The sequence below is a fragment of the Hippoglossus stenolepis genome, chromosome 14, assembly GCF_022539355.2.
Source record: "Hippoglossus stenolepis isolate QCI-W04-F060 chromosome 14, HSTE1.2, whole genome shotgun sequence".
Lineage (NCBI taxonomy): Eukaryota > Metazoa > Chordata > Actinopteri > Pleuronectiformes > Pleuronectidae > Hippoglossus > Hippoglossus stenolepis.
The window spans coordinates 4,273,032-4,298,571 of NC_061496.1; the positions used below are offsets into that span (position 1 = coordinate 4,273,032).

The following is a 25,540-nucleotide window of genomic DNA, read 5'->3' on the forward strand; positions in this document are numbered from 1 at the left end:
TTCGTCAGTTTGACAATTCACCGAAGCAATTACCGAGTTTCGGTGTCTTGTTGTGGGTGTGAAACGAAGCAGATATCAAAGTGGAAAAGAGGAAAACAAACAAAAAGCAGTTTGACTTATTGCCAACAGGCCGGTGTCATGGATACAGATGAAAGAGCCGTAATTAACGGTCTAATTTTATTCTCCTTGGCTCAAGATGAACAGAAATCCCTTTTCAACTGAACTGTCCGTATGCTTTGTAAGAAAAGAGAAGATGAGGAACAATGAGAAGTTTGTGAACAAGTCCTTGAAGCAGGTTTGTGGGGCACGTGGAGGCCGGGACGACGGAGCTGATCTGAAGTCCCCGGACGTCGTCAGGGTCGGAGCTGTGAGGCATGAAACACCAGTGAGAGCAGACTTGATGCCGGATCTCACCTTGGACTCCTCTCTTCTGTTCGTGGTTCACCGGCTGTGTTCGGGTCTGTGGGTTTACACGCCCGCCCCTCCCTCCTCCTCTCCTGGGGAGCCGCGGGTGGTGGTCGCTGTCCAAGGTGAGGAGCCTGCACTGGTGCATTGTGGGTCCTGCATCTCGACGGTTGAGCGGCTTTGTCTCCATCCATCACACATGGAACACAGATCAATACGCTATGTTTTCAGGGTCATCGGGTGTTATTGTTTTCTTTTTCCATCCCTTTGATCCCATATCATTTTTACCTTTCAACCAGAGCTTGAGCTGATGTGGTTATTGTTTATTTTTGTGTTCTGTGTCTAAATGAGTTTCATTGCATTCAATTTTGTAAAAATCACAATTTCAGTGACTTAAACCATCATTTCCAGGCCAACAAGAGGAAAAACAAACAGAGGAAAATGTTTTTTGATGCATATAATATATTTGTATATATATATTTAATAACATTTTGGCCGAAATGCAACAGTGGCAGCCGCCTCACACACGGACCATTGGTCGAGCGGCTGAGAGTCGGACTCCCCGTTGTCCACTGCTCTTTAAAAAGAGATTTCCCCTGAATGGTAACTGTTGCATCATCAGCGAGTGTGACTTGTTTTTCTGTTGGCCGCTCCGGTGTCAGATGTTTTTCCCAGTTCTTCCCGCCTGCTGGGAAACGGCATAACCTGCACGTAACCCCGACGTGGGAACGTGCGCGGCAAAGGTTAACACCGGGTTAACACCGGGTTAACACCGGCTCACGATCCTCGGCAGAGCGGGCGGATTATGAAACGGCTGAAGACGCGTGAGGACGTACGTCTGAGTCACACGTTGTTTTAGATCATTTTTCGAGGCTAAATAATTGAATGAAAAAGTTGGACTCTAAATTCTCTAGTGAGTAATTACAGCAGCAGGACAGTGGGAGGGGGGGGACCAGTGTCCATGCTCATTGTAATAAATAAGTTTATTTCTTCAGCAACTTGACAAATGAGTCTTATTTTTCACTTCCAGTAAAAAAAACTTTGTGCTCCAGTTAAAGTTGTTTTTTCATTCTTAAGTGTAAAAACTTTGATGAACACGGACCCGACGGAGGAAGTAAATAAAAACTTTAGTTTGACAATACCTCAAAGCAATTAGTGAGTTTTCAGAGTCTTGTTATGAATGTGAACTGAACCAGATATGAAAGTATGAAGGAGGAAATATTTGGGGGGATTGAACTAAAGTTCTTCTGCTCATTGGAGTGAAAATAAAAAAAACCCGGTGCAGCAGAGTGAGTCTCGCTCAGGATCATTAATCAAACCCAGTGGAAGCATCAGAACCAGAGGTAAATTAACAAAGGGCTGTCAGAGAGAAGACTATTTCACCAGGGAGGATGCTGGACGTTAACCTGCCCGTCTCTTGATATATACTCATCTCACAGTTAATCTATCAAAAATAATCTACTGTAAAAATAACATTTCTTTACGACTATAGCCTAGTGATTCATTTTAATATACCTTTGGATCAAACATGTAATTGATATCTTGTTGTTCTGCTGCAGTTGCTTCCAGTGAAAAGTGAATAGCTGTTGCGCCTGCAAGACAGAAGAGAGGGAATACTGGTTAGTGTTGTTGAGCAGTGGTCCAAAACTTCGGTTAACAAATGTTTAACCCAAAACTAAACTGTGACCGAAATGTGTGAGTCCACATTCTAAACCAGATGGACAAAGTACCGTTCCTCATGGTGCTGTTTTGGTCGTAGCATTTCTTCCTCATAGCATTATTAGTCTATACATCAATTTCCCTTCTATAAAAAGATTTAGCCCGTTAAAGTATATCTGTGGAGCGTCGAAACTGAACTAACTCTTTCTCAAACTTGTAAGGTCAAACAGAAAGTTCCAAATGTGTAGTCATTCATTAAAAAAACACATTATGGAGAGAATACCACTGTTATAATGATGTTTTACAGAATTAGCTTCATTCTGTTGCTGAACTTACAAGTGTTTTACTTAGAGTATGGATATAATGTGTTGTTGTCATTTGTTAAAGCTGAACCTAAACTAACAGTGTGTTAGTTCACGACACACACACCCACACCCACACCCACACACACACACACACACACATACAAACATCCTGCGAGTGTTTGTCTGACAAACACCGGCGTCTGTTTGATGCAGAGATCTCAGAGCACCTTGTTAATGTTGACTGATTCTCAGTTTAATCCAATAACAAATAATTTAATGCAATTTAATAACCAGCTCTGTTCAAACAAAGGCTCAAGCTACAGGCTAATATTCACAACAGCGTGAGTCGTCCTCTGGAATATTCTCCCAGTTTTATGGGAATAAAGTCAAATATGTGACAACCAACCCCCGGCAGGCGGGGGGGGGGGTCGCTCAGTCAGATCTCAGTTTGAGTGGCGGGTGCCGTCCTCCCGTAGAGAGCTCAGTCACATTCTGGAGGCGCTAATACATTCAACTCCTTTATCTCACACGGGGATTTGTGGGGTTCAGGAGGTTCTGATAGTCCCCCCGCCCTGCTCTGCAGAGAAGTGTCGACCATCAGCACTGGTGGTGCCGCAGAGATGGGGTGGGGGGGGGAACAATGACGCCCACAAAGGCAACAGACATCTATACATCTCCGGAGAAGAGCACGCAGCTGGTAATCACTAATGAAGGACACGCAGGGATTTCAGACTCAAGGTCGATCGTATGAGAGAAACACAAACAGGACAGGAAAAAAATATATAATAATCTCAGTGGATATATTATCATGCAATTAAAGCCGACATAATGACGGTAATACTGTTGATTTAATTAAGATAAAGTTAAATTACAGATGGCCCGTGAACAGCACGGTTCCCTGTCAGGACGCAGATTTAAGGAAACGACTTGAGCTGCCCTCGCTCAGCCTGAAACCGAATCGCTTTATTAATTAGAAAACACATTTCAATGCACGGAAAAAAGATTACGGACAAAAAATGAATACTCAGAACGTTGCTCAGAGGAAAGTATAGAAGGTCCTCGATGTTCTGCCATCAGGTCACTTAACAATTAATTATTTGGTGGAGCCATTGAAGAGGAAACATGCGTTGACGTAAATTATTAGTTATCTCTGCCGAGCAGGTTTTGTTTTCTTTAATTCTCAGGAGGATTAATGAAAACAGAAAGAACCAGTTAATGTGGAATGGATCCGGACAAATGGCTGATTCCAGGATTTGTTTTTCACTTTCTTTAACGTTGTCCCTGTTTGTTTGTTTGTTTGTTTGTTTGTTTGTTTGTTTGTTTGTGAGCAAGATGACACAAAAACTACTGGACAGATTTCCATGAAACTTGGTGGAAGGACGGGTCCTGGAACGAGAAAGAAACCATCTTGGTGTTTGGCATTTTCACAGATTTCCCGATGGAGTAATTCATGTGTCTACGAGTGTGTAATTTGATGCAGATCCAAATAGAAATGTGGTGGCTTTGTTTACTACAAACCTGTAACTACCACGTAGCTGAGATATTATAGATTCAGCAAAGAATCAACAGGTTAAATGTATTTTCAATGGTGTTTAGAACTAAACCCACGGATTTGGTGCAGATCCAGAACTTTCACACAGAGCGTTGTTCAATGTCGAGGAGGTTGTGTTTTCGTTGCTGTCGGTTTGTGTGTCCGTCGGGAGGATTACTCAAAAACGACTGAATTGAATTCCATGAAATTTCGTGGAGGGGGCGGATCAGAGCAGGACCCCGTAAAATGTCTCCTGCAAGCGAGAGTGAAGTCAAGTATGAAACAGGAAACCGTCATGAACAGAGCCGCGGTCGAGAGGAACTCAGCGCCAGTTCACATTGTGCGTTTGTGTGTGAAAACTCAAAAATGGTGTAAGAAATTAAATAAACTTTCACTGAAAACTGGTGAAAGTGAAAATCCCCTTTACTAGAGTGTGATGCATTTTTAATGCTCGTTGTTCTCGGGATCAAGTGAGTGAAAGAACCGGAGGAATGAATACACACTGATTTCTGTTTGTAATTATTATTTATTTATACATAATGAAGAAGAATCTAGTTTGCTACGACTTCTTTATTTTCTGGGACTAAATGAAATAATGTCAATTTGTCACACTTGCATTTTTATTTCATTATTAATTAATCTTGTGCCTGTGAAAGAGAGAGAGAGAAAGAAAGAGAGTAATCACTCTCTCACATGATCACCAATAAGTGATTGAATCAGTGCAAACACCACAATTATCCCTACAACACTGATATTAATTATGTCTTGTTTGTTGTCATGGTGGCATTTTGCCTGTGATCAGAAGTCCTTCCCTTCTGTTGCGGCTCTGTGTGTGTTCGGTGTCAGTCACTCAACCTTATCTCACCTGCAGCCGGTTCAGGATTCAGCAGCGAGACTCTTTAACCGGCACAGGGAGAACAGACCATATCTCCCCCGTACAGGCCTCTCGTCACCGGTTACCACTGAGGTGCAGGATGGATTTTTTTCTGATCTTTGATTTGTTTTTTTTAAAAAGCGCTGCACGGTCCGGCACCAGGTTCCCGCTTTGAACTCCTCACCCCTCGGTGAGCTGCCGACCAATCACTGCTCTCCGTTCCACGTTCTCTTTTATTTTAAATGGTTGTCATGCAGATATGACTGGTTTCCTTTTTTTGGGGTCTGTTTTATGTATTTATCACCTTTGCAATTCTGTTTTGTTACAGTTTTATTTAGATTAATCCTACAATATTGTAAATTATATATTTAGTGATACCTTCTCCCTCATGTCTAATATTTTAAATGTGCACGAAAATAAATGTACTGGTCTATTTGCTCTGAATCTAAATCTAATACAATCGGTCTTTCGTTTGTAACGTGAAATATGCAAATGTCATCAAATAAAACAACTAGGATAGAACCAGGTTTGGGCAACTTGCATGATCTGTAACAGCAGTAAAAGTAAAAGGTTCTGAAATATTAAAGTGGTCTGTGACAGGAACTGTACAAACTTTCTTCTGTGTTTCTTTCATCCGTCTTCTTCCTCATTGGTGTTGATCGATAAACCAATCAGAGCCTTCAGGGCCTAATTTCGTCGTCGTCAGATGAAAATAATTGTTTTTAAAATATTAATGATTCTGTTTTAAACTGTGATAATGAGCCTTGTTTAGCAGTTGTTGATTTATTTTTTTAGTCATTATCCAACAGGCCAAGAAGAATTTACTCCAGTTCTGTGCTTATATCTTTCATTTAACAACATTTCAGTGGGAAATAATGTGTTTTTTACTCCATTACATGTATTTGATAGTTCAATTTCCAGGTTATTCTTTACTTAAGGTTTTACTTAAGATATTTACTTGTACATTATTTCATCTCAGGTTTTCCTACTTGCCCTCAAATGAATGAACTCAACATTTGGTCTACCACTGGTTCTCATGAGTAAATTTCCTGTGTTACCATAGGAACACAATGTTTTTTCTTACAGGACATTATTAACAATGAGCAAAGTGAGAACTAGAATCTGTTGGACTCTAGAAGTAAATAACAAGATCATCAGCGTAGAATCATTCAAATCAAGGTCATTTTGACCTGGAGTTTTTATATAAATACATAAATTACTTGTAGTGGAGAATCTGTGACAGAAGACGAGTGACAGCAGACACACTGCGGTCAACACAATATCATAAGAGCAGATCTCGGCCACTTGCTCTGATTTGTATTCACTAAAGCATTTTACTCATAGTCAGAGAGAAACGGTGAATTTAGTCACAAGTGTGCACAGAGTGGAGGAGAATAGATCGACCGGCTTGACCTGTGGGGGAAGCAAACCTGTTTTCTTTCAAGGATTCGGTTCGACACTATTCTACTATTCCAATGTGCAGGTGGAAACAATGAAGAGCTCAGATAATTCTCTATTTATCACACAATCATGTGTCACAGTTAAAATAATCAGTAAAATCATGTCCCTCTATGGGAGCGTGGAATGAGAGGGGGGACAGAGAATTCATGTTTCTGCCGACTCTTCACCGGCCACATTTATACTTTGTTGTTTCTGTTTCTTTCTCATGAAAGTGAGGTACTTTGAAATTGGTCACTCACAGATTGTGGAAAAAGACTCAACACTGGCAGTGAAAGGAGATTTCTACCTTTTTTTGAAGAATTGCAATGTTTTAAAATATCTCATTTTCTTCCCATGTCACGAGAAAGGTTTCAGCCTCTGTGATCACACGATGAAATGTGTTTGGGGATTCAAAAGGGAAATGGTTCCTCAGGACGCAGAACCAGGAACTGGGGAATCAGTGGTCGTTTCCATCGCCTGTTTATCATTTAGACCACTTGTATCCTTCTGTAGTAGCGTGGAGAGAGAAGTTTGAAAGAACCTATCAGAGAAGAGGCTTTTGATTCTGCAGACCCTTCACACGCAAGATTTTACAAGATATTAAATTGGCAGTGGAAAGAGATTATTTTTAAATATCTGCCGTGAGAATTGTTTTCCTTGTGATCGCCGAATATGTTTTTTGATTTAAAACTGAAACATTAAATACACAAAAGGTAAATGAGCTGCTACGCACTCGAGCATGAAAAAGCTAACGTTTCTCCAAGTATTAATATGTGTGGGTGTGGATTTGCAGTGGACAGCAGCCGTGGGAGTGATGAAGGCCGTGATGAAATCCGATATCTGACCCCTCCACCGATGCACCAGGTGTCTAATCCATCATCAAGGGAGCCGTGATGTCTTTTATCTTCTTCACTGAATGCAACATATTTTTTCACGCCGCCCTTTTCAAAGCAGTGGTGTTTGAGGAGATCAGAGAGACTTTATAACAAGTTCGAGGAATTACTGAGAAAAAGACACCTCTGATACCGGTGTGATCTCTCGCCGCCTCGCCTGTAGAGGGCTAATATGGGATCTGTGCATATTACTAAACACTTTCATGATCAGTCTATGCGGAAAGGCATGCAGGGCGAGAATTATTAATCAGAATGATAATGATTTGGGAAAAAAGACTGAAGGGGGAATGTAAATGGGGGAACAGTGGGCTGCGTGGCCGCTGATCCACCGAGGCACATGTGATATTAGTATTCAAAGTCAAGCTTTTAAAGCACTGCTGGGGGAAACTTAGAGCCTGTGCAGAAACACAGCTGTTTCAAGGATCTTCTAAAGGGCTCAGTCGTGTTTCTCCCCCCCCGCCCCCGTTTTCTTTTTCCTTGCTGCAGAGACTTTGCTTTCAGATCAACTTAAATTAATTTCCCACTGCCTTGTTTTCATTAGTTTTCCATGTGCAGGAGTTCTGCATAATCTGATAGATTTAAATTCTTTCACACACCCAAAGGGAGGAGGAGGGGAACACCAGCCTCATTAGAACGACAGATAAAACCACAAACACCAGAGCAGTTGATAAAGGGTTTGCAGAGAGAAATTTAATTACCTAAAAAAACAGAACAACAAGTGCACTCCCAGGAAACAGTTCAGTAAATATCTCTAACTTCTTAAAGAACCACAGCGTGTCGTGACACTGGCGAGAGAGAGATCGACTGGGTGGTTTGCAAAGATTTAACAAAACTACCCAATTACAGTTTCCTCGTACTGTTTCTGACTGGGATACGTTATGAGTCTGTGTAATGTAAAGGTGCAGGAGCTAATGAGGGATGATGAAACACAATCCGTGGGGGTTGTTCTGCTCTCTGTTCCATTTGCACTCGTTATTTGTTTGTCTCCCTGATGACGGCATCCTTCAGCCGTTTTTACTTCTGCCCTCGGCTCGCTCGGCTGTCACGGTAACGAGTGACCGACGGGACGGACGCGACGTGGTCATGGTTTGCGTTCATCCACGCGCAAGAATCTGCCCATTAAACTCAATTTTCTTCTTTGTGCTCTTGATTTGACGTCTCCAGCTCTGAATAATAGATGAATCAGAGGCAGCGCTGCTCAGTCAAGAAAAAAAACAACCTTTGGTCCATTGAGGTAACCTCAGTATCTCCTTTTAAATATAATAGAAATGAAAGTAATGTTCCATTAAATCTGTCTTTTCAGAGTAAAATACCCACCTGGACGTTTTTAGCTTTGTGTTTAATTGTCCCCTGAGGACGTGAAGCAACACGACTCTAGTTCAGGACAAATGGACAAAAGACCTCAATGTTTTTGGGGGTTATTTTGAGGACTTGTTGCTTTTCCTCAATGTCAGAAGAGAGTCGCTGTTTCATTTCCATAACTCCGCATCAAAGAAAAACCAATTACGTGGAAACAAAACAGTCCAAACCTCCAATCAGCCCCCAACATTCAAACAACACCAATGTTAAGTAAGCAGAGATGAGCCAAATCAAAAAGGGAACAACTCATACGTTTCCTTCTGAAATTGGAACATTAATCATCCCAATGCCAACACAACAAATACACAACGATGCATAATGTCATTAATCATGCGTTTCCTTTTTAATGTTAAAGTAAAATCCATACTATGACTTCCTCAGTGCCGCAGCAGCAGCAATGAAAACCATTTCTGATTCATTCACCGTCTCCACTTTCACAGCATCCCCTTTTTTTGTGTATGAGGGGGGGGGCGGGGGGGTTGGGTGATGCAGAGATTATGTGAAAGCTGTCAGATGGAATCAGGTTAGTCACCAGCGAGCACGACTTCCGGAGCTGCGACCGTGCGGCGGCGGCGGCGAATATACTGTACCACTGAAACCTTTGTCACACTGATTACATTTGGCAGTTTTCTCATGATCACAACATATAGCAACACAACACAGGCAAATGTGCTGTGTGTGTGTGTGTGTGTGAGGGAGCGGATACGGGTGTGTGTGGGGGGCATGTGATAAATTTCACGCCTCCAGTCTGTGATCATCAGCAAAAAGTGGAATTTCAAATACAGTGGTGGGTGAACACAGCACAGTCAGTGTTACATCGACTCTCCCAGTAGGAGCAGTATCAAAACCTGTTAGTGGGACGTCTGGGCAGATGTTGGTGGTTTTTCTTTATTTAAAACCTCCTCTGCCGTGACTGGTCAACTGGTTATTACAGACTTACTGCATTAACACATTGAAGATTCATTTAAAAAGAAATCATGACCTAAAGTATTGAGTGTTGTGACGATGTTGAGGAGCCGCATCGAAGCTATTTATACAAAATCGACCATATGTTTCAAAATGCGTTGAGATCTGCAACGGTGATGATCATATTTCATGATTCCTTAGTTAAATTAGGCTTTTCCTTCAATGACGTGATCTGCTAGTTCCCCTTAGTTGCCGACTCCGAACTTGTCGGTTGGAGGAGAAAATAAGCAAACGCAGAGCAGCCATGTTTATTATCATGAGGCGATAATGTCTTGTTATGATTTGTGGTTATGATTTGTTCTGTCGCCCCCAAGTGGCCAAAAAAAAAATCCCCAAAAGATTGATGTTTTTGTTTTATTTTGACAGCTTATGATTTCAATATAATTAACATCCATGTAGAACGAAAATTAATTAGCCTATGTGGCTAAATCTGACACATTTACATGATGGATTTGGGTTTGATGGATGCTCATGTCGATTAATGTGCATTGTCCCTTTTATGAATAAAAAACATATTCCCCTCAGTTTCACAAGTTGTGTATTTGTTTTTTAACACCAGTTTATTTCCTGTTGACTGCTGCTGGAGGCTCAGAGTGCGACCCGTGGGCTCCCAGTCGGGGGGTCTTGGTTTCCTGTGGCTCTTTTGTATCGACGGCACTTTAGGGAAAAATATGACGAACGTAAACAAAGGACAAAAAGCACAAATATGTTTTTAAAGTCAGCCGAGGTTTCGGATTTATTTTTCTCAAGAGAAATGTTTTTGTTTCACGAGAAACCCTGGAAACAAGAAAGCCTCGCTTCAGTAATGACACTAACCATACGTTGCTGCAGCAAATAAAGTATTCTTGTTATTCACGCCTCCGCTTTACATTTCAAGGGAAAGTTTGACAAACGAAGTTTCAAAGAATCCTGACAACTCGCTCAGGCCTGTCGGGACGAATCACAAGAAACACTTGACTGAGTCGAGTTTCACTTTTTTTTTTTTAAAACCGCACTTAATAGATGTGATGTAACAGTATTGATAGTACACGGGGGAGACGTGCGTGGTCGGCCTGGCGCACGCCGCAGACAATGTTTTGCAATTAAAGCCTCATACCGGGTGCTGAGTCAACAATCATGACCGGAGCCATCCATCCAGTAATAAGCCCTGGGTGCATAACAAATGAGTCGGCATTAAACAGAGAGTGTTGTGTTTGACACACGGAGGAGTGGCTCAGTGTTTCTCAGGACTAATTGTCTCTCATTAGTATGAAAAGCATGACATGATGCGGTTTATGCGGCGAGGCGGCGAGGCGTGGTGGAGCTGCTTTGTGGGGGCAGTCAGTGTTTTTGATTTGATGGGATTAGAATAAATATTGAAAGAAAAGCAGAGAACCTGAGAAAAATATGAGGAAAGTTACAGCGAGTTCATGCTTTTAAAAATAATAATACTCTTTCCTAAACTAATTTACATAAAGTTTATCGGCAGCAGACAAAAATAATCAGTGCAACAGAGGAGAATAATGAATTTACACACACAAATAAAACAACCTTGTCAAACATTCATAAAAACTTTACGAAAATGTAATATTTTTGTTTTAAAGAGACTTCATAGGCTATTGATACATGTTCTTTTCAAAGCGTTAAATAAAATAAAATTGATCTCTGTCCACTTTTTGCGATTTAGCTCCATATTAATAATAATCCACATCCAACTCAGCGAAAAGTGCAATTCATGTGATTATTCGCGTACACAGGGGATGTGCATGTCGGTGTAAAGGCTGAATTTATCCTTTTTACGTATGAAAAGAGACGTCTCTTTTAAAACAGAGTAACCGTCACTTCCATTTCACTTCCATGCATTCTCAACGATTGCTGTGAATCCACTAGAGGGCAGCGCAGAGTTGAGAACGTTTCTAACGGCAACAAAAATGGCGGCGAAGGAGGTTGCGGTCATGTTCCTCTTCCCTGTGCCAAGTGTTTACCATCTCGCAGAGTCTCTCCTCAAAAAGTTGAAATGTCTTTCTCACGTCTTATGGTCGTCTCGCTCAAACTTTTGGCTACACCCCCCCCCCCCACGATGTTCCGTGGTGATGCTATGTTTGTCTGTTTTGTCCGTAACCGCGAGCTTTCAAAAGACGTGCACTAAATGGATAAAAGGATCATAGAGTGTCTCACGTTGAGCATAAACGAAGGAGCAGCATTTCCATAAGTGTCAGTTTAAGGTGCTTGGAAAGTAGAGTGATGATCTGGGAAAAACAGCAGAGCTTCACGGAAACGCTGCTAAATTATAGCAGCAGCCACTAAATATTTAGTATTAATGTTCCGCTCGCCCAGAACAGTGTAAATGAATGTTCTTCAATGTTTGACCTTCACTTCAGACATTCGAAGCAGCAACATTATCAGTCGGGCAGGATATGGAAATGAGGACGGCTCCAGAAGCAGACCGACAAATGTGGTCCAGTCCTCTGTGGAGGGCGAGCGTCCTCCTCACTGAAGTGCCCTTTAGCAAGTCACTGTACTCGCTCTGGGGTCATGTTCTGCGGCCGAGCCTGACCCCTGACCTCCCTGTGGAGATTCTCCTGGTTGTTCTATCTCTTGTTGTGAGGATCAACAGAATGTCAAGACAGAAATGCCTTTGTGGTTCACATGGGAGCGTCGCTGAGGTCCGTGCGCTCTCAAAAGTGCACGTTACGAAATCGAATGTGACACAGCGGGGAGTCGAGGGGACAAACTGGGAGGAAGGAGGCAGGAACGACCTTTCACACAGGACAAATTTATGACTACGGCTGTGTCGAGGAAGGAAGTTGTGACACTTAGTATAGTGAATGGTGAGAGAGCTGGTGGATAAACACACGGAACATCCAGCTTTCATGTGAGTGCACATCCAGTCTCCTTCACGATCTGAAGCCGGAGTCATGGCCAGTGCACGGGGCCGATGGGAGTCTTCACGCAGGTCAGGGTTGGATTTACTGAGGTCTTGAAAAACCGATAAATAACCATTAACATTTCAAATCCGTCGATGAATAAATAAAGTCACAGTCTAATTAAAATTTTATGTCCTGTCATCAGTAATTTTACATGTTAAGTGCTGGGGTCAGTGCACCTGACTTAATCCTCAAGTCAATAACGCCTGTGACCTGATTGAACTGGACACGTGCAGCGTTTCTCTTATTTGTCACGAGCTGCTCTCATGTGTCGCCTCGTGTTACACGTGAGATATAAAATTCATGTTGGAGATGAGGAGCAGGAAGTTGGCACGAAGGCTTCTGGATGGACGGTGTGAGGGAGATGAGCTGCTGAGGGGGTGCAGGGGTGAAGGTGGGTCACTCATCGATCCTGGTACTGAACTGACAGCTGAGCGACAGGAGAGAGAGCACGTTTCAAGTTTGATTGGCTTAAGGCGAGAGAGAAGGGGTGCGATTGGATGAAATGAGCTGGTGGAGCTGTAAGATTGTGGGAACTCTGCATGACACCGAGATCCTATGTCCTTGTTTCATTGTTTACATTTGATCTGATTAGCTTTTGGCGACATGACATACGTACCTCCTGTCGACATCTCCTACGAGGGCTGCGTCTACCTATGCACAACAATCATTGGTTGAAGGTGTTGTCCGTTCTGCGTAGTCTTTCTGTTTGAACGTAGAAAATACCTGAACCGGATCATTTTGTTAATGACGTTGCCACGGTAATATCATTATGATAGAGCACCACTAACTTTTTCAAACTCGTTCAAATTAACCGAATGAACGTCCTCGTAGTTCAAACATTACATCGTCAAAGGTGAAGACTTCAGTTAATCCTGCAGCTGCTTCCTCTTCTTTTTCTTCTTCTAGTGTTTAATGTTGATTCTACTTTCTGCAAATCGGTCCAACAGTACGAACTATCCCAAAAAGTATTTGCAACCAAACCGTAGTTGAGTTTGATCCAGACGGAGAAAAACCTCTATTTTAGTTCAGACTCCACTGAAAAGTCTGAACTTCCAGATCAAACAAGGAAGGTGTGAACCCCCCTCTCCCAGGAGGAACGCACAAGAACTTTTGCTGAGCAGGAATTTGTTGTGAAATCAGCGATTCTGCGGCTGGAAAAAATCGCTGATGTAAAACATAATCTGAGGCTTTTGCAGATTCCTCTACTATCACAGTACTTTCTCTGGTGATATCATTGGGAGAGAAGTGGTGGAAATAAGTGGAAAAGCCACATGTGTGAACGCGCCTGTGCATGAGTGGGAAATTAATCAGCGCTTATTGACTTTAGATGACAAACTCACCTCTGCACCAGTCGCTTTGCCGTCTTTACAGGAATCCACAGGCCTTTATCGTGTGTGTTGTATTTGGACTGTGCCGAGTTTGATAATAGTATTTCATTAATGCCGGTCCTTAGAAAGTGCTTTGTCTCCGAGCAAGTCCCCTGCGGTCTGAATGGTTCTGCCAATATTTAAACACTGGCAGGCAGCTAATACTTGAACTGTAAGATTTTGTATCCACAGCGGAGCATTAAAATGCATAAAAAGCGTGTGTCGTCTTCCACTCTGGAAGCCACGAGAATCTTAGTGGCTCATAAACATGAATAATTTCGAATAAATATGTATTATTCCCCGGAGCACCATAGCTGGGGAGCACTCATATGGCATTGTTGATTGCCTTTTTCATAACCTTCGCTACCCTCGTGTGTGTTTTACGGCAAATAATTAAACTGCGGCAAATATACACCTCGAGCGATGCAAAAAAAAAAATAATGAACCCACATGAGATCATTACGCATCAGAACTGGCTCCGAGAATCTTCACATCAAAAAGGCAGAAAATGTAACGTTCAGTTTCTCCTTCAACAACATTTTCCCACTTGCTGATGGAGTCTCGCAGTTGCTGATGAAAGTGACAGCTAATGTGGTTCTGGGAAAATAATGAGACACAATCTGACGCTTTTTTTTTAAATCAGCCACTGCAAAATCTTATCAGCCTCATTTTCAGTTCTGGTCTGTTTAACAGTATCTGATCGACCTCCGGGCTTTGTTAATAATCACGTGTGAATTAAGAAATTACAAGTTGTAATCTTGTACTGGGGATAATTCTGATCGTATCTCACCATCTCTTATCGCTTGTATCTTTTCCAACACAAACACACTTGAAGAACTGAGGAAAGCGAAAAGAGGCAAAGTTTGATGTGAGTGCCGATCGGCTCCACATGAATAAATTAACAGGTTTGAACTGAGTTCATTTTGGTCCCAGAGTTATTCCAGAGCATCAATTTAACAGGCCCCAGTTGCAACATCAAACAGGGTCATGGCTAATTACTATTCACTTTGACTAAAACTAAATAATAAATAAGCTCTACGCTTATATAACCAAGAGCAGGGGGGGAGGGGGGGGGAGACCAAGCAGATCCATCAATAAAACGACCAAACGCAGGCTCCTGCAGAATAAAGTCACGTTAATGTTCTAAACATCCTAAAACATGAGAGGGGAGTCATTAGCATCATCTCTTAGGGACACATAGGATGTAAAGTAAGAATATACAGCGTGAAATGCAGAAATCCTCAGTTCAAATAATAACCATCGAGCCGCCTGATGAACCAAACAGCTGCAGGTTTTCACTGAAGTTGACGCTAACGATGGGAAATGTTCAGGAAGTTGATTTCTGGAACATCCAGGTTCAGTTTAGTGTATTTGAGGAACCTGTGCCTCCAGTGCTGCTTGGGATCCTGATCTCGAAAATAACAATACAGACAAACCATAGAGAAAAGTAAAAACATAGATCAATATAGAAAGTGCAGACAACTTAAATTGTAAAATCAATGAGGTAACCTTAACAGATTGGATGAAGAAGTGAACTTAGCAGAGCAATTACACATGAGGGCAGAAAACTACATGAAACACACACAAATCGAGCAGAGTAAGAAAGTTAAGGGAGAAAAAGATGTTAAATTACCCCAAAAATATAATAATAATCATAATTACATGTAATGGATACTTTCTACTGCGGAAATTGTTTCCATGTTTTGTTTTGTCTTCAGTTCCGTACACAAACTTACTCACTGTGAATTTGTGCATTTATATATATATATTACTTGATTTGGTTACTGGTGTAAAAATACCAGTGCAATGACTGCCAGTGGAGCGGCGATCAAAAGGGTCCGGGTTCCATCCCTTGCCCCTCGTGTCCTTGGGCAAGACACCGAGGCCCCGACTGCTCCTGACGCTGCATCATCAGCGTGTGAACGTGTAAAGTTAGTTTCCTCGGAGTTGAAAAGTGCGACATGAAAACAGTCCAATTACCAGTGGAAACATTCAGCCACAGCGACAACCTCTCACCGTGTGAAAGAACCTCGGGACGTGTGTGTCTGACTCTTTGTCGTCTTTAGCTGAAAACACTTACTGCTGCTGTTTTCCCAGAGCTCACCTGTCACTCGTGGGTGGCGCTCTCTTATTTCTCATATCAAGTATCTGCTTTGTCTTTGATTGCACGCTAACTACCGACTCTTTCTTCTGCTCATTTCCACGAGCTTGCTCTTGCCGCCGCATCTCCTGCACAAAGGCCCTTCGCACCAGCAGAAGTAAAAGCTGTCATGAACCGTGTGTTGAATCACTCTTTTGTTATGTAAAGCAGCCGCAGAGCTGGATGTGCACTTATTGAAATATTTGGGACGATCACTTTAAAACAACGAAAAAAGAAAGTTCTATTTGCTGTTTCAATAAAGGAAGGAAACAAAGGTGCATGGAGGCTCCTGAATAAATTATGGACGCTCAGTTATTCATCCATCCATTATCTATACTGCTTATCCATTTAAGAAGCATTGGGGGGGGGGGAGGAGCCAGTCCCAGCCGACTACCTAAGGCTGAAACCGGGATTCGAACTCAGAACGTTCTGGCTGTGCTGACGATCTGGAAAGGCCTCAGCCAAACCGGGATTTGGACCCAGAACCTTCTGAGGGAAGTGGGCTAACTACTCCAGCACCATGCGGCCCCTCTCTCTGTCATAATAATTGTAAACATTGATTATTGATCCAAACTCCATCCTTCCCCTCCTCTCCTCTCAGTCCTGTCCTCTATAATCACTTCTTCATCTGTCCTCCTGCAGCTGGATGGCAGGGATCACAGCCCTGAGAGCCCCGGACCTCGACACCGCTCCGGTAATCTTTTCTCCCCGGGTTGTGGGCCAAGCAGCTGAGGCGCTTTTCCAGCGGCGGCCGCAGAGCAGTGAAGTCTGAGATCGGTATCTGGTGATGATATCGAACTCCTCACTCACGCACCTCTTGGAAGTTTGCACAGAACGCTGCTCATCTATATCGCTCTTTACCCTAAGACACATTTTCAAAGTCTGCACACAACGATGCACACATTTTAAATCATTCACTAGACACCTTCACTTTACACACATATGATTGTCGAACAGTTTGATCTAAAACGACCTCCAGTTTCCTGGTTTCAGACTTTCCACTCGATTTTGGAGCTTGGCTGCAGGTATTTGTTCCCGTTCAGCCACGTGAGCCTCGTAATGATGTTAACTGGAGACAGTAATGGAGATGTTTTATACTTTTTTTACTCCTTGAGAACTGGAAGAGTAGCCACTGGTAAGTGCACGGTAGCTGTAGCCAAAAGAAGCACTTAAGGATATTGAATATATACATTTTTACAATAACATCCGTGTTTGCTATTAAACCGTGGAGGCCTGCCGTAGTCTTAATTGTCCCGCCACAGTTTCATGATGAGACAAAATCATTTGAAAACCATCATAATAACAGATAAGGTCTATCTGTTTTGCTCCTCCGTAATGTCAAAACATCCATAAAGTGTTTACTGTTCTCACGAGCAGCCAGACCTCGTCATAGTTTCGGCTGGAGGTGTGTGTTTGTGTGTCTGTCACACTCAGGTTTACTGCTGGGTTTAGTGGATTGTGAAAGTTTGGTTTCTTTGTTAAATCTTGCAGCGTTACATCATTTATGCTCAGATATGTGTAGAGAAACAGACGCAGCCTTTTCGTCCCTATTCTGCGTTCACCATGTTTGTGCTCGTCTCCTGAAAGCTTGCGGATACAAACAAAACACAGCAGTACCACTGGAAATCCTGGGGGGGCAGCGTAGCCAACAGTTCATGTGACATGGCTAAAAGACACGAGGAAGAAATTTCAACAATGGTTAGTGACTGTTAGATCATTTGAAACAGACGCATCTCTTTTGGGAGGCAGCATAAATTAGACCTCAGTCAGGATGGGCCTATTAAAATGCACCTGCTGTATCCTGATTATTAATTTTCATGTAAAGGAAGCCTCAGTTGTTCATGTCACATCCCCCCCACAGATATGTTTTGTTAACCCCCAACCTTAAAGTTCAAACTGTGCCTGAGGCTTCGAAAACAAAAAAAGCCACAGATAAAAATAAAATTAATACGTGCAAATCAATCAGGGCTTTAATAAATTCTACAAACACAAACCTACACACACACACACACACACACACACACACACACACACACACACACACACACACAGAATTAGACTCTTGCTCATTTGTCACTGTAAAAGAAAAACCTCCTCTGGCTCGACACACACCTGTGACTCATCTCTACTGGAGTATAAAGCCTCACAGAGTTGATGTGACATGTACATGCATGTTTGTACCTGCAGCGCTTTGTCACATTAATTTGGGGCATTTTTTTTTAGTCACACAAAAGGACACACACTCGTGACTGCTCTCAGGAAAAAAGGGGTCAACTGGACGTCACGGAAATTCATTTTTCATCAGCAAACAATAGATTTAGTTCAATATCTCCCAACAGATTAATTTGGGCTCGGCCCTGAGAAGTAAACAATGAGCTGCGGGAAGCAGGAGCAATGAGAAAAGAGGACCATGTCGTCTTTTTCATGCTTCAGTGACCAAGCAGGAGACGAGATGAGGCATTCACATGTCCCATTTAAGGGCGGGATTATTAAGAGTTTGGGAAAAAACTTTGTGAATATGGAAAAAAACCAACTCTTTATCGTGACTCTATTTGACCTCTGACCTTCACTTCACTCCTCAGCTCTTTGCAGCTGTAACCGTTTCTTTCTGCCGCCGTCAGGGGAAAGGATGTCGTTTCCCCGACTTCCTCACAAAACAACAACGCTACACACTTTCTGTGCGACGCTCCGAGATTAAAAAACGACGTTTGAACCCACAGTGCAGGATGCGATGTGATTTGATGGGGAAAAAAAAAATAACACAGATCTATTTTGGTAATGGGGTGAAATGCCCCTCAGCAATGTCACCACGACAGCTTGTTTGCCACATGTGTGTCCTCGTTTATCACCGTACGCTGAGTATGGGAATTTGTCTTTTTCCACTTCCTACGTCGATGCAGGTTCACTGTGCACACATGCAAGAGAGGGACACTGTTTAGGAAGAAGTGGGGATGTGGTGGTGGTGGGGGGAGTAATTATCTGCTTCAGTGCATTAGCCTTTTGGAAACTGAGACGTGGCGGGAGAGAGAAGCCGGGACAGAGATAAAGCAGCGAGTGCAGAGTGTAAGATTGAGCTGCGAAGAAGAAAACACTGAGGGAAGAAGAAAACACTGAGGGAAGAAGAGCGGCGATGAGAGAGCAGCAAAAATGAAGCCAAAGATATTTCATTTCAAACTAAACTGCATTATTTTGCATGAAATACTTTGGCCCGTCTGGAGAAAGTCCGACCGTGACTACATTAGGGGATTTTAAAAAACGGGAGCTTGTTGGAATTTCTCGCTCGCAGACTCCAAAGGAAGATGGAAGCAGCGCTGTGTTTCTCACATCTATATTTCAGTGCAGCCTTGTTGCAGTTTAACCCTTTTGTTCGGTTCACATCGGCTTTAATTCACACAAAACCCCCAGTAAATAAGTAAAAAACTGTTAAATTAACATTTTTATGCCTCAGCGCCTGAAACAGTGAGTAGCAGGAGGCATTTTGTTTTCAGGTTGTCCGTCCGTCTGCACGTCTGTTCGCCCCAACAAGATATCTGTAGAACAACTTGAGGGAATTTCTGTAAAAGTTGGGTTCAAGGTCACTGTGACTTCATAAACCCTCTTTTTGTCTTGTGAACATGTTTTCTTGAGAAGGCTTCTCGAGAATCTTCTTGAGAAGGTCAGAGGTCGTGGTGCGTGGACTCAAAAATGGTTTTGTCCACTTGAACACGAGATCTCAAGTCAAATTTTGACCATTTCTTACTTGGACGAAGATGAACTGATATGATTTCAGTAGTCAAAGGTTTCGGTGACCTCATATTAGTTTAACAAAATGCATGTAGGCTGAAACCACAGTGCGGTAATTCTAGTTTCCTTGTTATTTCTGACATCTAACCCAATATGAGGCCTTCCATTTAACACAGAGTGGTCTCCTACATTTAATGAAGGTGGAAAAACAAACAAAAAGTACCATTAAGCTTTGTTTTAACACCTTATAACTTAATAAGCTGAATGAGCCAATATAAAGAGTGATTTAAAGACTAAGTAACGTGAGGATACCAACACCACTAATGTGGTTTCATAGGGGGACGGATGGGCCCTGGTGGACGTGTCTAGTTGAACATATTAAAGATTGTCACTCGCACATTTCTGTATTTTGTGATCAGTGTAACTCCCCCTGATGAACCGTGTGGTTCCTGTTACATCAACGAACAGACTCAGTCTCCAGAACCAGTGTCTGATGGTCTGCATGAGGGTGAACTCTGCTGGAGTCACATTTCACAGGAGGGGCTCTAGCTTCCCTCCGCCCCTGGCTGCGAGGATTAGAGAGCGGTGCATTCACTGACCCATATGCTTTAATTGAACATAAACACAGCCAGAGACCATGTAGCCAATCAGGACAATTCTTACTCGCCCCGGGCACATAAGAGCGAGAAATCAATAGGCAAAAAAAATCGATACCAAATTGTTTTCAGATTCATATCTCCGCAGCAGATGGAGCACGAAGCGCAGATCCAGGCATAATAATTGTATCCATCTTAATCGCGTTGATGGACGGCGACAGCGGTGACGTCAGGTGGTAATGAACTGTCCAATCAAAGCAACACATGATTGTTATTCAGTGTCCATGTGGCTGCTGTGGAGCCGCTCTGGAAGGCAGGCACAGCCCGTAGCCTGCAGCCAAAGATAGCACCATTCAGCACGGATGAAATGAGGTTTGGAAAAAAAAATGAGTGAAAATCCAAATGGCCTGGAGATAAAACTGTGCGCCTGTTGTTCACAGAAATGGCTCCCGCCACAGCAATGAGACCAGGAGAAGAAAAGCCCAGAAAAAAGAAAAGACTCGACAATGCAGAGGCGCCATTATCTGTGTTGTTACCTGCAGATGTAGCAGTGCAACGGGTTATATTTATCACTAATGAGATAAATAATGCTGCTATTTGTCCACAGCTTAGTCCCCCGAGTACAACATCGGCTCAGAGGAATGAGAATTCTCACGTGTAACAACACCGCGGCGGCCACACATGAGCGGGGATAGGGTGGGACACGACCACAAACACACGGACAAAAAGGAGGAAGTACAAGTGACCAGTTGAATAAGTGCAGGATTATGAATTAATATTTAATTTCAGGGTGTGGACCAGTCTTCATCTAAGCGCAACTGGATGAGCTTCAGCCAAACCACAGCAGCTGTCACTCAGACTGACAGCTGCGTGTGATGGAATCAATAACGAGCAGAGACAGATATGGAGGGGCGTCCGTCAGCTGCGACCCCGAGGCTCTCACAAGAGTTCCAGTTTACGCCTGTTTCCCTCCGGTGTTGCCTCGGAAGCAGCATTTCCGCAAAATTTCAGCAGATACGCAAAAGATACCGACAGCTGTCAGAAGATATAGGAGATACCAGGCAGAGCAGCTGTGTGTGTGTGTGCGTGTGCGTGTGCGTGTTCCCCCAGCACACACCTAATTAAAGTCTTTTTTTGTAAAAAGTATTTCTGCAAAGTCATTGTAAATAAACTGTAAATAAAGATGGAGGACAGGTCTCCACTTCCTCCAAAGAAGTGAAGCCATAATAGCCCAGATGTGGGGGCTGCCATCTTGTACTGGTGACGTCATTTGGAGTCTGTGCTGTTTTTATAGCATCAAAAAACTAATTAAAACTGAATTAATTACCAAATTAAAACCTAAAACTAGAATGGCACTCAACATATCTCCACCAAGGCCCAACAGTCCACTTAAATTCAACCAAACTTGTAAACAAAACCAAAAAAAATCGCATTTATTCATATGTTTTTTTTTTAGGTTTAAGTGTTTTAAACGTATATTTTTCCATCAAGATCCATGAATTATTCACTTGGAAACATCCGAAATGTTAAAGAAAGTGATGACATCATATATATATATAACATTTGACAACCAAAAGGTTAGAGACACGATCGACAGCTTATTTCGAATCAGCCAATCAGTCGTCATTATGAAATTGCGTAATTACAATGTAAAACAGTTTGTCTGATTGTGGTGTCTGCAGCCCACATGCAGGATACATGTCGGCCCTCTGTTGTTCTTCATTCAAATGTCTCTGCTGTCTGCTCGTCTGTTTGTGCAGTTGTGTTAAAATGTATGAAGCCAGTTCAACCTTTGAATGAGTCAAAGTTCAACAGCACATATGCTCAAGTTGAATATTTTGAGCTGTTGACGCTTGTGTTGCCGCTTTGACTCTATTCAGATAAAAGATGCAGCACATGGAAACCTGCCGGAAATGAAAAAACGAAATGAAAGCAGGCTATTTAACATCTCATAGAGAATGCAGTGGTGTGAGCCTGTTCTCCCTGAGCACCTGTGACCTTTCAGTGGCAGGGGAAACACCACCGGGCCAATCTATTGGCAGGAACAAGGCGGGAAAACACAATTAGCTGGCAGTGGACCTCCCACCCTGAGCAAACCCTCATTTCTACACAGACGTACGCACCCTCACATCTCCACGGCCTTGGCCTCCTCTCTGTTTATCTCCGCTCGGGATATGTCCTCACCTTCAGGACGGATCCATCGCGTGTGCATGCTGGCAGTAGTCATGCATGTCATTATCCTGTGTGGAGGTTTTATCTGCCTGTGGTTCGCTTCCCTACAGAAAGCCTGGTCCCCCGTGGGCTGAATGTGTGTGTGTGGGGAAGATGACTTTTTTTTGTAAATCGACCCTGGGTGCTCTGCTGTCCCTGTTATCTTCCTGCTGATTAGCCAAGGATGTGGGGGGGACCGGGCTGAGGGACAAAGGGACAACGAGGGTGGTACACCAGATTTCCGTGGCCTATATATACACACAGAGAACGCTGTGATATTAATGTCTGTGTGGTTGTAAACAGAGCTCATCAGGGCAGATCACTCTCGACACCACCCCTCTACAGGTTCTGCCCTGCGGTCGTGCACCTCAGCCAAACAGTGAAGTTCCATGTACGACTCAAATGACGTCACTGTGACCTTTGGATCCTGAAATCTAATCAGTTCATCTTTGAGTCCAAGTGTAAACTGGTTAACATTTTCAGAAATTCCCTAAAGGACTTGAGATATGATGTTTATCAGGTGATGGTGGCGGTGAGGCCACAGTGACCTTTTGACTTTTGACGTGATTGGTCAAACTAGACATGGAAACAGGCTTCTGGCCCCAAAACCTTGTCCCTTGTCTTATAGATATTTGTGTAAAACTTTGACATCCAACCACCAAAATCAAATCAGTTTTTCTTTGAGTCCAAGTGAACGTTTGTACCAAATTTGAGGAAATTCCCTTCGGTTGTTCCTGAGACGTCACGTTCACAAGACCATAAATATTATTTGTAAAGTCACAGTGTCCTTGACCTTTGACCACCAAATTTTAATCAGTTCATCTGTGAGTCAAGATGAATGATTCTACCAAATTTGAAAGAATTCCCCGAAGGTATTTTTTAGATATGGTGTTCATAAAGACCGGATGTACAGACAACTCAAAAACAAAATGGTTCCGGCCACTAGCAGTCGACAGTGCAGAGAAACTAGAAAGTCCTACTTTACATGCCGCTCCTCTATCCTGCAGTGTTTCTGACGGATACAGCGCCACTTCCTGTGATGACTACCACGGTTATCTGAGTGAAAACAAATAAATCTTGTTTTTTTTTAAAGATACGACAATGTGTGGAGGTGTGGGAGTTACACTGCCGTCCTCTTTATTTCCCCCGGGGACATTTTAGAGGGCAGAACCATACAGTGCAAATTCCCTCTGGTTTTAAATGAAGCGTCCGTTGATCCCGAAGTGACACGTGTCTGACGATGTATCGCCGTTGTGCTGATTCCACAATAAGTCTCCAAAGCTCGTAAACACACAATCAATTGATAATCTCTGCAGCGAACCTCACAGCATTGAGAAATTTTCCTGCCTCTGTCCGGTATCAATGACATAAATTGTTTCTGAGGTCAGTCCGTGTTGTTCCATCATCCGCACGCTGCCACAAACCCGGAGCTCATTCATCCCGAGAACGAGCCCGAGCATCGTGGATTCTGTGACTCTCACAGACTCTCAGTGGTCTCAGTCAATACGGATTTGATCAAATGTGTAATGCCGCTGCCACTGTGATTAATCTTTGCCACCTTTTCCCGGGTCCCTGTCCGCCGCCCACTAACGTCCTGGCGTCCCTATGAGGCCGCGCGACTGACAGCACCATAAGTCACAGGGCTGCATTAAAAACACATTAGGCCAGCGGAAGGAATTAAGGTTGCGCTTATCTGACGGAGGGTACCTGCTCCGGAATGAAGTGAGAAGCGGCGTCCTCATGCATCACCGTCGCCTCTCTGACAATGTTGTGACTTATGGACTCGCTGAATGCACTCCCAAGCACTTTCAGGCAGTGGAGGCGATATGAGTGTTTTGAATTCATGAGATCTCAGAGGATCGCTGCACTCTGAGTTCGCTCCTCCAGTTCGGTCCCTTTTACACAGAGGAGTCAGACGGACGGCTCAGAAGAAAGAGGAGAAAGGATGAAAAGGAGGAGGAAGAGAGGGACAGAGCCGGAGGGACAGAGGAGGAACCGACCCCCACTGGAACCTGATTGACCTCCTGAGTCATCCCACCACAGTCAGAGAGAGAGAGAGCGAGAGCGAGAGAGAGGTGGGTATTTGTCTGGAAATGTAATCACATGTCCACAAAGAGACAAAAAACAACAACAAACAGACACACAAACACAAAGAGACCCACTTAACACAAATAACACAGAGACGAATAAACAGAAACACAAAACACCCATAGAGACATGAGAGAAATGTCTAAAAGACAAAAACAAAGACACACAAAACAAACACAAAGAGACAAAAAAACAGGCACACAAAAACAACAATAGAGACACAAATAATCAAGCATGTGAGACAATCAGACACACAAAACATAGGCAGCATTACATTGGATATGGTTTTGTTTGGATATTTTCCCATACATTTTTTAAGAAAATCTCTGTTCACACAACCCAAAAAGACAACAAACATGAAAAATGACCACAAACATGAAGAATGTCCACAGCCTGGGGGTCCTGCTCCTACTGGGGTCTTTCCAGGTCTCTGCTCATGGGCCCATTGTTTCATTGATCATGCATGTCGGGTATTTGGATTTAGAAAATGTCATAATGTTTAAAGTTGCCTGGAAAACTTCAGGAAATCCATATAAATAAACAATGTCTCTAGTAAAGAATGTACATTTTATTTTACATTTCGGAACAGCCGCCTCGAAACAGGAAGGTTCTTGGTTTGAATCTTGACCGGGACCTTCCTGTGTGTCTGTGGGTTTTACTGCAGCTTCCTCTCACAATCCAAACACATGCAGAACGGGGGTGAGGTTAACTGGAGACTCTAAATTGATCGCAGCTATGAATGGTTGTTTGTCTCCATATGTCAGAGCTGCGATGATCCGCCTCTCGCCAGGTCTCAGCTGGGATTGTGCGACCCTCAAAAGGATAAGCAGTATAGATTATGGATGGACGGCATGTTTTTTTTATTGCAAAGAAACAGGCCATCACGCATATTCAACCCCTCCTGGTTCAAAAAGTTCAGATGGGTTTAGATGAAGAGCCAGAGAGAAATAAAGAAAACAGGCCTGAAGGAAGGAGCGAGCGGCGAGGAGAGACAGAGACGGGCGCTGCACATGTCGAGGTGGAGAAAATGAACCTCCTCTTGAGCGGTAATTTGATTTCACGTGGCTCACAGCG

The 25,540-nt window shown here is 43.1% G+C and overlaps 1 protein-coding gene across 1 annotated transcript in view; it reads left to right on the forward strand.

The window, feature by feature from the left end:
• The first annotated feature begins 253 nt into the window (after positions 1–253).
• The window catches only part of LOC124854698 (complement factor H-related protein 1-like), a 29,095-nt gene continuing 3,808 nt past the window's right edge, over positions 254–25,540 (forward strand). The window contains exon 1 of the mRNA XM_047342956.1: positions 254–530. Coding sequence (XP_047198912.1) covers positions 254–530 — 277 coding nt within the window. The remainder of the gene's footprint in view (positions 531–25,540) is intronic.